This window comes from Neophocaena asiaeorientalis, unplaced genomic scaffold (genome assembly GCF_003031525.2).
Source record: "Neophocaena asiaeorientalis asiaeorientalis breed wild unplaced genomic scaffold, Neophocaena_asiaeorientalis_V1.1 scaffold147, whole genome shotgun sequence".
NCBI lineage: Eukaryota > Metazoa > Chordata > Mammalia > Artiodactyla > Phocoenidae > Neophocaena > Neophocaena asiaeorientalis.
Genome location: NW_020173758.1, coordinates 6,056,030 through 6,071,726, shown reverse-complemented (window position 1 = coordinate 6,071,726; position 15,697 = coordinate 6,056,030). Strand labels below are relative to the sequence as shown.

The window sequence follows — 15,697 nt, the reverse complement described above, 5'->3', positions numbered from 1 at the left end:
CCACAGCCAGGGCGCATGCGCGCCGCGCGGCGCTTAAAGAGGCGGGACCCATAAAATTCCGGCAAATGGGAAGCTGTCCAGCAGGAGGGATGGTGGCAGGGGAGGTTCCCTGGAGCGTGGAAGGAAATGTGTCCCTGGAAGACTTGCCCCCTGAACACAGCAAAACGCGCAGATTGCCGAAAGCCTACCTTTCAACTCTAGTCGGATCTCCAGTTGTCTCGCAGGCTTGTGCAAGCATCTGTGTTTATCTCTGTTTTCTCGGGGGTCCTGCCGTACCCAGAACTGGAGACTCTCAGAGCTGAAGATGTAGGAAAGGTCCCTGCAATGCACCGACCACTTTCTCTCTGGTCGGGTTTGCCTTCTCTGCAGCCTGTCCCTTGAAATGTGTCCCTGGTGCATTGATGATACCCATGAGCCTCTCGTTCTTCGTGTGTGTGTGTGTGTGTGTGTGTGTGTGTGTGTGTGTGTGTGTGTAGAGTATTATCTCTTTTTCTTCTGCTAGACACCATTTATTTGGGGATGAGTAGAAAAGGACAGAATCAGAATCAGTAATATAATGCTCAAAAAAGCCAAAGTTATGCCACCTTGTCCGAGAATGAGTGCAAGTTCATGACTGCAATGAACAGTGCCACTAACGTAATTCACTTCAGAGGAGGGCAGGAACGACAACCCGCTTCTTGATTCCGCTTGTGGTTCAGTTCCTACATTAACTGAGTACCAAATCATATGCAAGCCTCTAGGTAAGCAAAGAAGAGTAAGGTATTTTCTGCCTCGAAGTTATTGGAAGTATATGGTAGAGACTGAGAAGTGATAAATTATAATGTCATTCTTCTTAATGATAATAATGTACTGTACTTATCTTACAGTTAAGTAAAGAGGGAGCACCAATTAGAATATGATAAATCATAAAAAAATAGTCAACATTTATTGAGCACTTAGCCACTGCATGCATTTACAACCTGCTCAAGTACTTACAGTTTTTACTCTGATTTACAGCTGCATGTGTTAAACAATTTGCTACAAGGCCGTACAGTTAACTAGCATACTGTGATATGAACCGTGGTGCTCTGATGTGAACACAATTGTCTCCTAATCCCAACATTCCACCACTTTTGTAACAGAGAAAGCCTGGGAATGCATATACTTTACCCAATCTCTGATACAAAAGCAGACAAAGATGACATGGAAAAGAAAAATTTATAAATTTTATAAATTCAGATGCACCAGGATCAATCAAAATATTAACAAATAAATCCAACAACGTTTATGAAATACTATACAGTATGACCAAATTGTGACTGAATATCATTCTAACATTAGAAAAATGTTATGATGTTATATCAAAAACCTAAGATCCCATTAATAGATGAAGAAAAAGCATTTGAAAAAAAATCAAGATCTATTTATGATAAAACAAAAGCAAATGAACCTAGGAATAAATGTAAACTCCCTTGATTAAGGACATCTGGAAAACTCTACAGCAAAGTTCATTCTTAATAACAGTAAATAATGGTAAAACATAAGAGACCTTTTAAAATCAAAACAAGATAGTAATACCCACAGTTATGGCTTCTTTTCAACAGATGATGGAAGTCTAGTCAGATTTTACAAGAAAGAGATGAAAGACACAAGACTGGACAGACAAAAACAACACCGTCATTATTCACAGGTGATATGATCACCTACATAGAAATAATGCCATTTGCAGCAACATGGATGGACCTAGAGATTGTCATACTGAGTGAAGTAAGTCAGACAGAGAAATATCATATGATATTGCTTATATGCGGAATCTTTAAAAAATGATACAAATTTACAGAACAGAAACAGACTCACAGACTTAGAGAATGAACTTATGGTGGGGGGGATAGTTAGGGAGTTTGGGATTGATATGTACACACAGCTATATTTAAAATAGATAACCAATAAGGACCTACTGTATAGCACAGAGAACTCTGCTCAATATTCTGTAACAAACTAACTGGGAAAAGAATTTGAAAAAGAATAGATACATGTATGTGTATAACTGAATCACTTTGTTATACACCTGCAACTAACACAACATTGTTAATCAAATGTACTCCAATATAAAATAAAAAGTTAAAAAAAGAAAACCTCAAAGAATCTTTAGATATATTATTGAAAATATAGTTTCAATAAAATTCCAATCAAATGCCCACAGGACTTTTTTAAGGAGCCTGACAAGACAATTCTAAAATTTATATGAAAGAACAAAAGTGCAAGAATAATTTAAAAAGAATGAGGTGAAGGGTACTTGTCCTCTCAAAACCCAGAATTTCTATGAAGCTAAAGTGAAGGCCATTCAGACTGTTTTATTATAGACACATCGGCTCCCGTATCAACAAGGCCCCCCATAAATTTCACATTATTATTAAAGGTAATCGTTAATTGGGGACGTTGATCATCGATAAAGGATTGCCAAAAAACATTTTTTCCCGTGCTGCCGAACCCCCCAGTACGCTTTACCGGGGCGGCTGCTTGTTTTATATATGGTAACAGTAACAATTGAGCAATTCTTTGTCCTTTATTAAATTCTATAGGTTTTGTAACAGAAATCATAATAGAAATTTCTCCATTATAATCCTCATCAATAACTCCAGTATGAACTGTTACACCCTGCAGAGTCAAACTACTTCGTCCTAATAATAGTCCCACGGTTCCTGCAGGTATAGGCCCATAAACTCCTGTATCTAACTTGTGAACTCCTCCTGCTGGCGTAAGGATACAATCTCGAGGAGCAATTGAGTCAACGGCAGCACTGCTGCTGGTAGCACGCATGAGATCAGTAACTAAGAGCCGATGTTGAGATTGTCCTGTAGTGTCTGATGAAAGCTGCCATCGCTTACAGGATACTGTTGAGAATTTACCGTCGCTTTTCCCGTATTGTTGTTGCGGCCCCGGGTTGGACCTGGCTTCCCGTTTCCCGAGACATTATCTCGTGGAGCCAAAAGATTTCCTAACTTATCCCTTTTGGAACGGCATTCATTAGTCCAGTGTTGTCCTTTACCACACCGGCGACATACCAGGTGGCTGTTCATTCTTAACCTGTTTTGATATTTGGCCTTGCCCTTTTCGACAATCTCGCCTCATATGTCCATACTTTCCACAATTGTAACATTTAGTACGATTATCTTTCAATCCTCCAGTTATGGCAGCTGCAAGTAAATTGGCATGATAAGTAGGAGATCCAATATCATGGCAAGCTTTTATATACTCTTCAAGTGGAGCGTTTACAGCTCGTAAAGGCTGCAATGCCTTCTGGCATTCAGGATTTGCATTCTCAAAGGCCAAGGATTGTAATAATAAACCTTGCACGTCTATCTGTGCTACAGCTCTTTGAATGGCTGCACGCAATCTAGACAAGAAATCTGTGTAAGGCTCACCAGGCCCTTGCATTAACTTAGTAAAAGATTGTGCTGTTTTTCCAGGGGGTTCCACTCGTAGCCATGCTCGCAAACAACACATACGTATTTGAATGATTCGTAAATCGTCAAATTGAGCTTGAGCTTGTACATTACTAAATGAGCCTGCTCCTATTAATTCATCTAAAAGTGGCCCTGGAGGATTACGGGCCACATTAGTCCTTGCCATGTTTTCAGCTTCTTCTTTCCACCAAGTCTTAAACTGCATATATTGTCCAGGTTCAAGAGCAGTCCTGGCAAGTGCCTCCCAACCCTGAGGAATTAATATGTTTTTGGAAGCATACCCAGCCAAAAGTCCTTGAACATAATTAGAATGCATCCCATATGCATTAATGGCTTCTTTTAGCATTTTTAAAATTTTTAAATCATGAGGGTTATACTCCACATTCATATATCCATTCGGGAATTGATCATTAGCAGGCATAGCTTGTCTAACAATAGGGAAAGCAAAAAATGTTTCAGAATATTGCTTTTCTTCCTTATTCATCTCTTCTTCCAATAAAAGTTTATTACATTCAGGTTTTAGAGGAAATCAAAACTGACGAGAGGCTCCAACAGGATAAGCTGCTAATTCTAAAGGAGGAGCCGAAGGAATAGTAGGACATGGCTCCTGATATGAAGGGGTGGTAGCATTGTTTTTATTTTCTTCCCATTTAGCCATCAAATTTTTCAACTTTGAAAGTATATCAGAAATCTCATTCTGTTGAGAAAGTGGCATCTCATTTTGTTTACTGGCTTGCTCCCGACCTTTATCATCATCAGAAAAAGCCCTTTCATCACTGGAGCCCGAAAAATCCTCTCCTGTCTCAGACATAAGAGGAGGAGGCGGAGGAAGGTCCTCTATAGGAGATTCACGGGACAGAGTACAAAAAGTAGCAGAGTGATCGGGAGCAGAATTCGGACGCTGAGGGCGCGCCCCATTTTCACTTTCAGTCTCAGATTGTAATGATTCCAGGGCAAGAGAAATTAGATTACAGAGAGACCAGACACGGACAGATATAGGGTCTCCATACTGATGAGCTCTTCTTTTTTTTTTTTTTTAATTTATTTATTTTATTTATTTATTTTTGGCTGAGTTGGGTCTTTGTTGCTGCTCGTGGGCTCTCTCTAGTTACGGCGAGTGGGAGCTACTCTTCTTTGCGTTGCGTGGGCCTCTCACTGCAGTGGCTGCTCCTGTTGCGGAGCACGGGCTCTAGACACGCGGCCTCAGTAACTGTAGCACTCGGGCTCAGTAGTTGCGGCTCACGGGCTCTAGAGCACAGGCTCAGTAGCTGTGGCGCACGGGCTTAGCTGCTCCGCGGCATGTGGGATCTTCCTGGACCAGGGCTCGAACCCACGTCCCCTGCATTGGTAGGCGGGCTCTCAACCACTGCGCCACCAGGGAAGCCCTGCTGAGCTCTTCTTAATGCTCGCATAACCTGTTTCCAAACTTTTAAATTCAACTGGTTATGACCAGTAGGTTGAAACCAGTAACAATGTTTACGAATCTCCGCAAACAATTCATCAAAAGATTCTTGTTTCACTTTCACTCCAGAACTCCGTAATAACTGTTTCAGGAGTCTAATGTAGTGACATTCCACTGAGGGAGAATTCCCCATGACTCTACTCTTCCCGAAGGTTTCGCTTTACTCTTTAGCGTACAAAAATCCCCTTCGGTCCCGCGTGACCTCGAGACTTACCTTCAGGTCCCTGTTCGGGCGCCAAATGTTGTAGTTTCTTATGACAGGGCTGAAAGTAAGCTCATCACACGAGATGAATTGTGCAGAAACACAACAGTAGAGGGCTGCTGCTCGCTCAGGCAATACAGCGCCGTCTCATCCTGCTGTGGTGACTTTTATTTAAGCATTACCTATGTTTACACCTTAAGATTTGTTTTCTTAACATTCCAGAAATGCCAAAGCAGCTACATATGCTTTCATTGATTATACAAGCAACAGTGGGCTTTCTTGAAGACATGCCGTGCTTCGTCCTTGAGCTCAAAAGCAGCACAAGGACATTTCCTTGTGTTCCCATTATTCTGATTATACCGAGGACATTTCTGGGGGGGGGGGGGGGGGCGCCTCATGGGTCAAGTCTCCTTTCCATGTCCTCAGTTATTTCTCTACACTAATTAAGATAATGTGAGATTGGTACAGTGATAAATAGATTACCTAGAGCCCTTAAACTGATTTCTTTGACAGATGAGATGGCAGATCAGTGGGAAAAGAAGAACTCTTCAGTTTATGGTGTGGAAACAACAGGTTAACTGTAAGAAAAAATGAAATTGGATTTGTATTTCACACCATACACAAAAACCATTTCAAGATGATTTAAAGACTTAAATATCTCCCATAATATTTTAAAAATTAACTCAAAATGGGTCAAAGCCCTAAATATAAGAGCTAAAACTATAAAACTTTTAGAAGACGATATAGATGTAACTCTTCATAACCTTGGATTAGTTGATGGTTTCTGAGCTATGACACCCGAAGCACAATTTTTTAAAAATAAATTGGAGGGGCTTCCCTGGTGGCGCAGTGGTTGAGAGTCCGCCTGCCGATGCAAGGGACGCGGGTTCGTGCCCCGGTCCGGGAAGATCCCACATGCCGCGGAGCGACTAGGCCCGTGAGCCATGGCCGCTGAGCCTGCGCGTCCGGAGCCTGTGCTCCGCAACGGGAGAGGCCACAGCAGTGAGAGGCCCGCGTACCGCCAAAAAAAAAAAAAAAGAATGGGAGAAAATATTTGTAAGTCATATATCTGATGAGTCTAGTATCTAGAATATATAAAGAACTATTACAATGCCAAAATAAAAAGACAACCCACTTTTTAAATGGGCAAAGGATTTGAATAGACACTTCTCCAAAGAAGATATACAAATGGCCAATAAGCACATGAAAAGATGTTCAGCATCATTCATCATTAGGGAAACGCAAATCAAAATCACAATGAAATATTACTGAACACCACTTGAAAGATAATTCAAAGACAATTCTCTCAATTCTTGAGAGGCAAGTGTTGGTAGGAAAGGAAAGTTTGCTTTATTTTGGAGGCCGGCAACCGGGGGTGGGGGGTGGGGGTGGACTCCTGCAAGAGAACCAGCTCCTGATTGTTGCTCAGGGGACAGGGGCTTTTAAAGGGGAGTTTCAGGGCTGTATAGGCAGAGGGAGGGAGCAGAACAGCATGGTCAGCTCTGACAGTCATCTTGAAATAAGTAATGTGGTGGTCTGATCAGCATCATCTTGGTTGTTTCAAGGTTACTGATTCATCTTTAGTTCCAGGGTTTGTTCCCATTTCTTTGAGGCCAATTCTCAGAACTGTGGAAGCTTATGTCATGGCTTCAGTTTGGTCATCATGTAGTCATCCTCCTTCACCTGGTGGGGGCTTCAGTAGCTGCAAAACAGCTCACAGGATATGGCCCAGAATATTATCTATAGCCCTTAAGGAGGAAATAAAGGTCCTTGACTATGCTTAATGATTAATCTATTATTATTTGGTCTCCTTTGACTGTTTCCCTTTGTTTCTGCATTTTCTCACTTCTCTGATTAAACTTATTCTTTGGCTAAAGTGTTTCCACAGACAAAAGGCAGGTTGAGGATATGGGGGGGCGGGGGGCAAGGACCGTAGGGTCCTGCTCCGTTTCAGTATCACTTTATATCCACTCGCATGGTTATAATGAAAAAGACAGACAATAACAAGAGTTGATGAGGATGTGAAGGAACCAGGACCTTCATACACTGCTAGTGAGAATGTGAAATGGTGCAGCCACCTTTGAAAACATTCTGGCAGTTCCTCAAAGAATTAAACATAGGGTTATCGTGCAACCCAGCAATTCAACTCTTAGGTATACACCCAAGAAAAATAAAACACATATCTACACAAAAACTTGCACATTAATGTTCATAGCAGCATTCACAATAGCCCAAAAGTGGAAACAACCCAAATATCTATTGACTGATGAGTGGATAAACAAAAATACTTATATCTGCAAAATGAAATATTATTCGGCCATAAAAAGGAGTAAAGCACCAATACATGTGTAAAATAGATGAACCCTGAGAACATTAGCTAGTCATAAAAGCCACATATTGTATGATTCCTTTTATATGAAATGTCCAGAACAGGTAAATTTATAGAGTCAGAAAGCAGACAAGTAGTATCAGGGACTCAGGGGTGGGAGGGAGTTCCAGAATGGGAATTGATTGCTAATGGGCATGGGGTTTCTTTCGGGAGGTGATGAAAATGTTCTGGAATTAGATGGTGGTAATGGTTTTACAACTTTGTAAATATATTAAAAATCTCCGTATTGTTCACAAAAATCTTTCTCTTGCCCCTTTGCAGTCATTCCCCATTCTCACCCCCAGTGCTAGGCAACCACTAATCTGCTTTCTGTCTCTACAGATTTGCCTTCTCTGGACATTCCATACAAATGGAATCAGGCAATATGTGACCTTCTGGATCTGGCTCCTTTTACTTAGCATAATATTTTTGAGGTTCATTCGTGTTAAAGCATGTATCATTACTTTAGTCATTGCTAGTGATGAATAATATTCCATTATATGAATACACCACAGTTTGTTTATTCATTTACGTATGGAGGACATTTGGGCTGTTTCTAGGTTTTGGCTAATATAAATAAGGCTGTTAAGAACATACTTGTACTAGTCTTTATGTGGACATATGTTTTTATTTCTCTTGGGTAGATACCTAAGAGTAGAATTTCCAGGTGACAATCAATCATTCAATTATTATTATTATTATTATTTGGCCGCACCGGCGCAGCTTGTGGGATCTTAGTTCCCCCACCAGAGATCAAACCCAGGCCCCCTGCAGTGGAAGCTCAGAATCCTAACCACTAGACCACCAGGGAATTCCCTCAATTAAATTTTTTAAAAGAGAAGAAATGGGTTATTTGGTTCTTTCGAGCTCAAGTGAAAGGATTAACTAGTGAATATGTGGCATATCTCTTGATGTTGGAAGGAAGGATAAGGAAACATACCATACTGAATTTGGAAGCAGTAATCATGTTGAGGTAAAGAGTATAAAAGAAAAGAAGTAAATTAGACATTTCCTTAAGAGAAGGTAGAGTCAAAGGGAAAGTTAAGAGGAAGAAGGTAGTATAGGGGCTCTGGGAAGAAAAATAATTCAATTCAAAGGCACAGCTACTTAATCTTTTTATACAAACACATGCATGTAGTATCATGAAATATATTATTTGTGCCTATAAAATGTTTTGTTAGTGGGAAAGTTAAAAAAAATCAAAGTTCTTTGACTATCCCAGGTTTTCTTATAAAGGTTATGATTTAAATCTATTGCTTACATTTTGTGTGTGTGTGTGTGTGTGTGTGTGTGTGTGTGTGTGTGAAATACACTGAAAGGCAAATAAAGCAAAATAAAAAGTGTGACAGTGAATTTGTGAAGTACCTGAGATTTTGTTTTACGGCCACTAATCTTCAGTGTTGAGAATTTATGATTTTGCCTTTGTTCCGGTTTTGTTCTCTGTAATTCTTTAGACATCTGTACAGATTTTCATTCCCTTATAAGAGGAAGAACAGATAAATATCATTGTGGACATTTCTAGAAATTGGTTTCTTAGTTGCTGTGAGGAGGATTGACCATTAGAGCTCTGATCTTTTCTTTACCAGTTCCACTGACCTCAATTTGACATTTCTCCAAGAGGCAAATAAATACAGGTAGTATGTCTGACATTCTTGCATATGCTGGGCAGCTACATCTGACAGATTCCCTAAAAAGGAAAGATAGTGGCGATGACATTTGTCTTAGACATTATGGTAACCTTGTTTATCTTCCATGAAAAAAATAAAAAATCGAAAGGCCAGTTTCGGTAACCAAGAACACAATGCGAGTAAGAAATGCCCGTCATTGGAAAGTATTCCAGTATAGACTTGACTCAACTAGCGGTACAGATCCTTGCTACAAAGTATAGAAATGTTCCATTTTCTGTAATCAAGCAGTTACAATACAAGCTGAAGGAAGGTTTTTGTTTTTGTTTTTGCTTTCTCTTACCCCTCAGACCTTACTTCAACGTAAATTTCTCCAGGTGAGTGCCCTTCGTTTCCTTAACATACTCCATCTCCCCCATTACTTGCACTGAAAATATGATCGTTGGCGCACATGTACTTACACAGCTGTGCCTTACCCAACTTTGTCCCTGAAACTAAATTTGGGCAGCCCTCCTCCCCACTTGTCTCTTCTCCCACTCCGCAGGGCTTCCCCACCCCACCCCACCCCAACGGTTATCTCAGCCCCGCCCCGCTCCCTGACTGGCTGTTGGGTGGGAGGCTCGTTCCTTCGCTCTCCATTGGCCGCTCAGGCCTCAGGGGAAGGCTCGTTTCCCGGCTCCCAATAGGTCCCCCGCGCAGGCAACTCCTCCAACCTCAGAGCAATTGTCATTTCCGGAGTAAGATGGCTGCAGCGTGTGTGCTGAGGACCTGGAGCCGGACTGCCGGGCGTCTGGTAAGCAGGTTGGGCAGATATGAGGTCGGGAAGGAGTGATTTGTTCGGAGTCACCCGGGAGAGGTGTGTTACTTTGTCCTCCTAGTGCTTCGCGTACAGGGCTCGCGTGATAGAGAGGTGGAGGGATATATGCAAAACGAAGGGCAGCGAAGGTGGCGCTCAACCTGTCTGGAAACCCACTCTCTCTCCTTACCTGGGCGCACTTATGTCGTGACTCGGTCGCCCTCCCGCTTCATCTGCACCCGAAGCCCAGCTATCCTTTCGTTCAGTAGCCTTTCAATGAGCACCATCCGGGTGCCGGGCATTGTGGTAGGCACTGGGGAAACAGGTATACTATATTCAGTAAACATTTATTGAGCACCCCTTAGTTTCAGACACTGATAATACGACCCCTGCCCTCAAGGAATTTACAGTATAGAGAAAGAGACTGGGCAAGGAAAGCGTAACACCATAGGTCCTTGCCTCCAAGCAGCTGAGAGGCTCGAGCTTTGTTCTTTGGGTTTAAACCTATCTCCTACATTTGCACCAGTATCTTTCAAACCTTTTAAATCACCAGAGCTAAGACCCACCACCATTTTTCCTTCATTTCTCCCCTTTCACACAGTCTTCTAGCACCAAATGATTAACATCCCAATAATCATAGTGTTTCATCCTATTTGCATAGCGTTTTTCTTCCTGGGTCCCCTCTTCAGAATTTTCCTACAGTGTTGGGCCCCTGATCTTACAAAACCTTCCAAGAGCCTGCTATGTACCAGGTACTGTGCTAGGAATTGGGGGTGCAAATATGAATAAGACACACTGATTTCTGCCCCCTCAGGGTTTAATTACAGCCTTGTGGTGTGGCACGGGGAAGAAAGGCAGAGATAGACAAGACAAGCAATTACAGCACAGCATGAGAAGATGGAACAAGTGCCTAGAGCTACAGAGACACATAGGAGGGATCTTGGGGGGTCAGAGAGTTCCCAGAGGATACTGTATAATTTGAGATTTGTGAAAGCTAAGTAGGAGGTAACCAAGAGAAGAAAGCTCTTCTCAGCAGCACCTTAGTGGGTATTGGCCTCCCTTCTTTGGAAAGCTCTCCATGCTTGGCTTCTACGACACCAGCTTCCTGGTATTCTTTTGCCTACATCTTTGAACCCTTTATCCCAACCTCCTCCTCTTTCCTTGCCTAACTTTTAAATATTGGTGTTTTTAAGGGTTCTGGCTTTGCCCCTCTGTGTGCTTCTTGCGCTTCCAGGATTACCTCATCCACTTCTTCAAATTTAGTTGCCATTTATATGCTGATTCCTGAAGTTCCCCAGTCTTCCAGCCAGCTTTACTGCAGACCCATATATCTCACTGTCCTGGAAATCTTCAAATTGCATGTAGTTTAGGTGTTTTTCAGCTGTAAATAGTAAACCCAACCAATAAGTAGGAAATCAAGTATCTGTGTATACAAAGCATCTGAAAGTTAGATGGCAGCTGGGATTGATTAACCCTCATCATTATCAGGGTTGTCATTTTAGCAATTCCTTTGGCCTTTCCCTCAGGGTCACAAGAGGGCTGCCACAACTTTGTATTCAGGGCAGTAAGGAGGAAGTGGTGGTACCATCCAGACTCACTGGCTAGAACTGTGTTACATGGCCACTGCTAGCACAAGGGAGCTTGGAAGGACTAGCCTTTAGCCACCTCACAGTGACTGTTATAATGTCTCCGAGGAACATCAGACTCTAGGCTCTGGAACTAAACCCTCAAACCTGTTTCTCTTGATTCTAGCCTGTAAATCTCAAAAATCTAGTCATTTTTCTCCAAGCTGTCTCCAGCTGCAAATATCCTGGACCTTCTAAGTTGGACTTTCTGCCTCTAATCTTGTGCCTCTCTAACCCATTCTCCATAGTGTAGCCAGAGTGATCTTATAAAGTAGGACACAAATTTGAGAATGTCATTTCCTTGCTTAAAACTGCTCTCAGCAAAATGTTCAGAATTCAAATGACTATGAAGCAATATATGATCTGGATCCTTCCAAACTCTCCAGCTTCATTCCTTGCTAAAACCTAACTACCCAGTCCCCACTCTGACACTTCAACCTTAGCTCACACTAAACTACACTAGAAGTATATTGAACAATTTCAGTTAATTGAACGCAGGCTGTTTTCTCTCTCTTGACTCCAGACCTTTGCACGTCTATTTCCTCTGCTTTAAAGACTCTTGCCTTACTCCCCTATAGACTTTTCTGCAACACATCTCACCCCCTGGGTGACTCCTACTCATCCTTAGGTCTTACTTCACTTTCTCCAGATAGGTTCCCTCCTTTGTGTTTTCTTAACACTATCCCCCCCATTATAACACTGTTGTAATCACCTGTTTACTTGCTTTTATCTTTCACAGTATGGACTATACCTTCCATAAGGGAAGGAATCACATCAATTTTGTTCTCTAATCCTAAATGCCTGGCACATAGTAGGTACTCAATAAACATTTGTTGAACGACTCAGTAAAAAAAAAGTCCAGTTTTTCCATATGTTATAAAAAATCATAAGCAACAAGAGGTCTTATCACCTATAGTAAATTATTAAGAAAGCCTTATTATGTTGTGTTTATACTCCCCTACGGAATCATGCATTTGATTCTTGATTAACTTACAGTATTATCTTGAATTTTTCTATTTTGTCTGTCTTCCTGCAGTAAAGTGTAAGCAATTTGAATTCAGAGACTGTATTCTACATCTTATTTAGCTTTGAATTCTCGAGCACAGAACAATCCTGTCTTTAGGTATGCTCAACAACTGCCTGCTGAATTATTACTAATTTATTTCCTTATTATGTGAATCTGCTAAACCGCCTTTTCATTACTTTGTATTTTTTTTTCATTACTTTGTATTTTTTTGTGTGTTGTTTGTAGAAGACAATGTCTTTCATACTTGAAAAACTATTTTTTTCTCCTTCTCCCTTCCATTTTTTTAAAATAAATTTATTTATTTATTTTTGGCTGCGTGGGGTCTTCATTGCTGTGCGTGGGCTTTCTCTAGTTGTGATGAGTGGGGGCTACTCTTTAGTTGCGGTGCGCAGGCTTCTCATTGTGGTGGCTTCTCTTGTTGTGGAGCACGGGCTCGAGGCACGTGGGCTTAGTAGTTGTGGCTCACAGGCTCTAGAGCACAGGCTCAGTAGTTGTGGCGCTCGGGCTTAGTTGCTCTGCAGCATGTGGGATCTTCCCGCACCAGGGCTCGAACCTGTGTAGATTCTTAACCACTGTGCCACAAGCAAAGCCCCTCCCTTCCATTTTTATCCTTCTGTTTTCCTTTTTATACCTTTAGTCGGCACCTTCACTAATGTGTTTTAGCTTTCTCTTAATAGCCACTCAGTCGCTATTTATCACATAATGCCTATTGCCCTTATGTTGCTTGCTTTCTTTTTCTACTTTAAATCTTCTCAGCCAGGAGCCTGTCATTTCATGCCTCAAATACAATAATTGTTCCTTAACTTTGTCCTTTCTCTCCAAGCTTTACCTGTTATAATCTAACACACCCACACCCCTAGATAAATTTCTTTTTTTTATGCTTTCATTTAATTAATTTTTTTATACAGCAGGTTCTTATTAGTCATCCATTTTATACACATCAGTGTATACATGTCAATCCCAATCTCCCAATTCATCCCACCACCATCTCCACCGCCCCGCTGCTTTCCCCCTTGGTGTCCATACGGTTGTTCGCTACATCTGTGTCTCAATTTCTGCCCTGCAGACTGGTTCATCTGCACCATTTTTCTACGTTCCACATATATGCGTTAATATACAATATTTGTTTTTCTCTTTCTGACTTACTTCACTCTGTATGACAATCTCTAGATCCAGCCACGTCTCAACAAATGTCCCAATTTCGTTCCTTTTTATGGCTGAGTAATATTCCATTGTATATATGTACCACACTTCTTTATCTTTGGGCACTTAGTTTGCTTCCATGACCTGGCTATTGTAAATAGTGCTGCAATGAACATTGAGGTGCATGTGTCTTGTTGAATTATGGTTTTCTCTGGGTATATACCCAGTAGTGGGATTGCTGGATCATATGGTAATTCTATTTTTACTTTTTTAAGGAACTTCTATACTGTTCTCCATAGTGGCTGTATCAATTTACATTCCCGCCAACAGTGCAATAGGGTTCCGTTTTCTCCACACTCTCTCCAGCATTTGTTGTTTGTAGATTTTCTGATGGTGCCCATTCTAACTGGTGTGAGGTGATACCTCATTGTAGTTTTGATTTGCATTTCTCTAATAATTAGTGGTGTTGAACAGCTTTTCATGTGCTTCTTGGCCATCTGTATGTCTTCTTTGGTGAAATGTCTATTTAGGTCTTCTGCCCATTTTTGGATTGGGTTGTTTATTTTTTTAATATTGAGCTGTATGAGCTATTTATATATTTTGGAGATTAATCCTTTGTCTGTTGGTTCATTGGCAAATATTTTCTCCCATTCTGAAGGTTGTCTTTTTGTCTTGTTTATGGTTTCCTTTGCTGTGCAAAAGCTTTTAAGTTTCATTAGGTCCCATTTGTTTATTTTTGTTTTTATTTCCATTACTCTAGGAGGTGGATCCAAAAAGATCTTGCTGTGATTTATGTCAAAGAGTGCTCTTCCTTTGTTTTCCTTTAAGAGTTTTATAGTGTCCGGTCTTACATTAAGGTCTCAAATCCATTTTGAGTTTATTTTTGTGTATGGTGTTAGGGAGTTTGAGGTAGGTTCCCTGTATACCCACTTTCTGGAGAGTTTTTATCATCAATTGGTGTTGAATTTTGTCGAAAGCTTTTTCTACATCTTTTGAGATGATCATATGGTTTTAATCTTCAATTTGTTAATATGGTGTATCACAATGATTGATTTGAGTATATTGAAGAATCCTTGCATCCCTGGGATAAATCCCACTTGATCATGGTGTATGATCCTTTTAATGTGTCGTTGGATTTTGTTTGCCAGTATTTTGTTGAGGATTTTTGCCTATATCTTCATCAGTGATATTGGTCTGTAATTTTGTTTTTTTGTAGTATCTTTGTCTGGTTTTGGTATCAGGGTAATAGTGATCTCATAGAATGAGTTTGGGAGTGTTCCTTCCTCTGCAATTTTTTGGAAGAGTTTGAGAAGGATCAGTGTTAGCTCTTCTCTAAATGTTTGATAGAATTCACCTGTGAAGCCATCTGGTCCTGGACTTTCGTTTGTTGGACGATTAATCCCTTTTCTTCAATAACCCATAATGTATGAGTTCAGACTCCTTAATTTGACATTTACAGTCATCAACAGTTTGGTCCTTGAGCTCCTTCCACTGCTCCCTTTGATAAATTTGATAAAGGCAAATCATACAACTCATTAAAAAATGGGCAGAATTGAATAGACATTTTTTCAAAGAAGAAATGCAGATGGCCAACAGGCACATGAAAGATGCTCAACACCACTTATCATCAGGCAAATGCAAACTAAAACCACAATGAGATATCACCTCAAACCTGTCAAAATGGCTATCATCAAAAAGAACACCAATAACAAACGTTGGCAAGGTTGTGGAAAAAAGGGAACCCTTGTATACTGTTGGTGGAAAATTAAATTGGTGCAGCCACTGTGGAAAACAGTATGGAGGTTTCTCCAAAAAACTAAAAATAGAACTACCATATGACCCAGCAATGCCGCTCCTGGGTACATATCCAAAAAAAACAAAACACTAATTTGAAAAGATATATGCACCGTAATGTTCATAGCAGCATTATTTACAATTACCAAGATATGGAAGCAACCTAAGTGCCCATCAACAGATGAATGGATCAAGAAGATGTGATATAC

At 40.8% G+C, this 15,697-nt stretch overlaps 1 protein-coding gene across 1 annotated transcript in view; it reads left to right on the top strand.

Annotated features, from left to right (window-relative positions):
• The first annotated feature begins 9,813 nt into the window (after nt 1–9,813).
• Nucleotides 9,814–15,697, top strand: part of DBT (dihydrolipoamide branched chain transacylase E2) — a 41,967-nt gene continuing 36,083 nt past the window's right edge. The window contains exon 1 of the mRNA XM_024751250.1: nt 9,814–9,896. Within this exon, the coding sequence (XP_024607018.1) occupies nt 9,846–9,896 (51 nt within the window). The 5' untranslated portion in view covers nt 9,814–9,845. The remainder of the gene's footprint in view (nt 9,897–15,697) is intronic.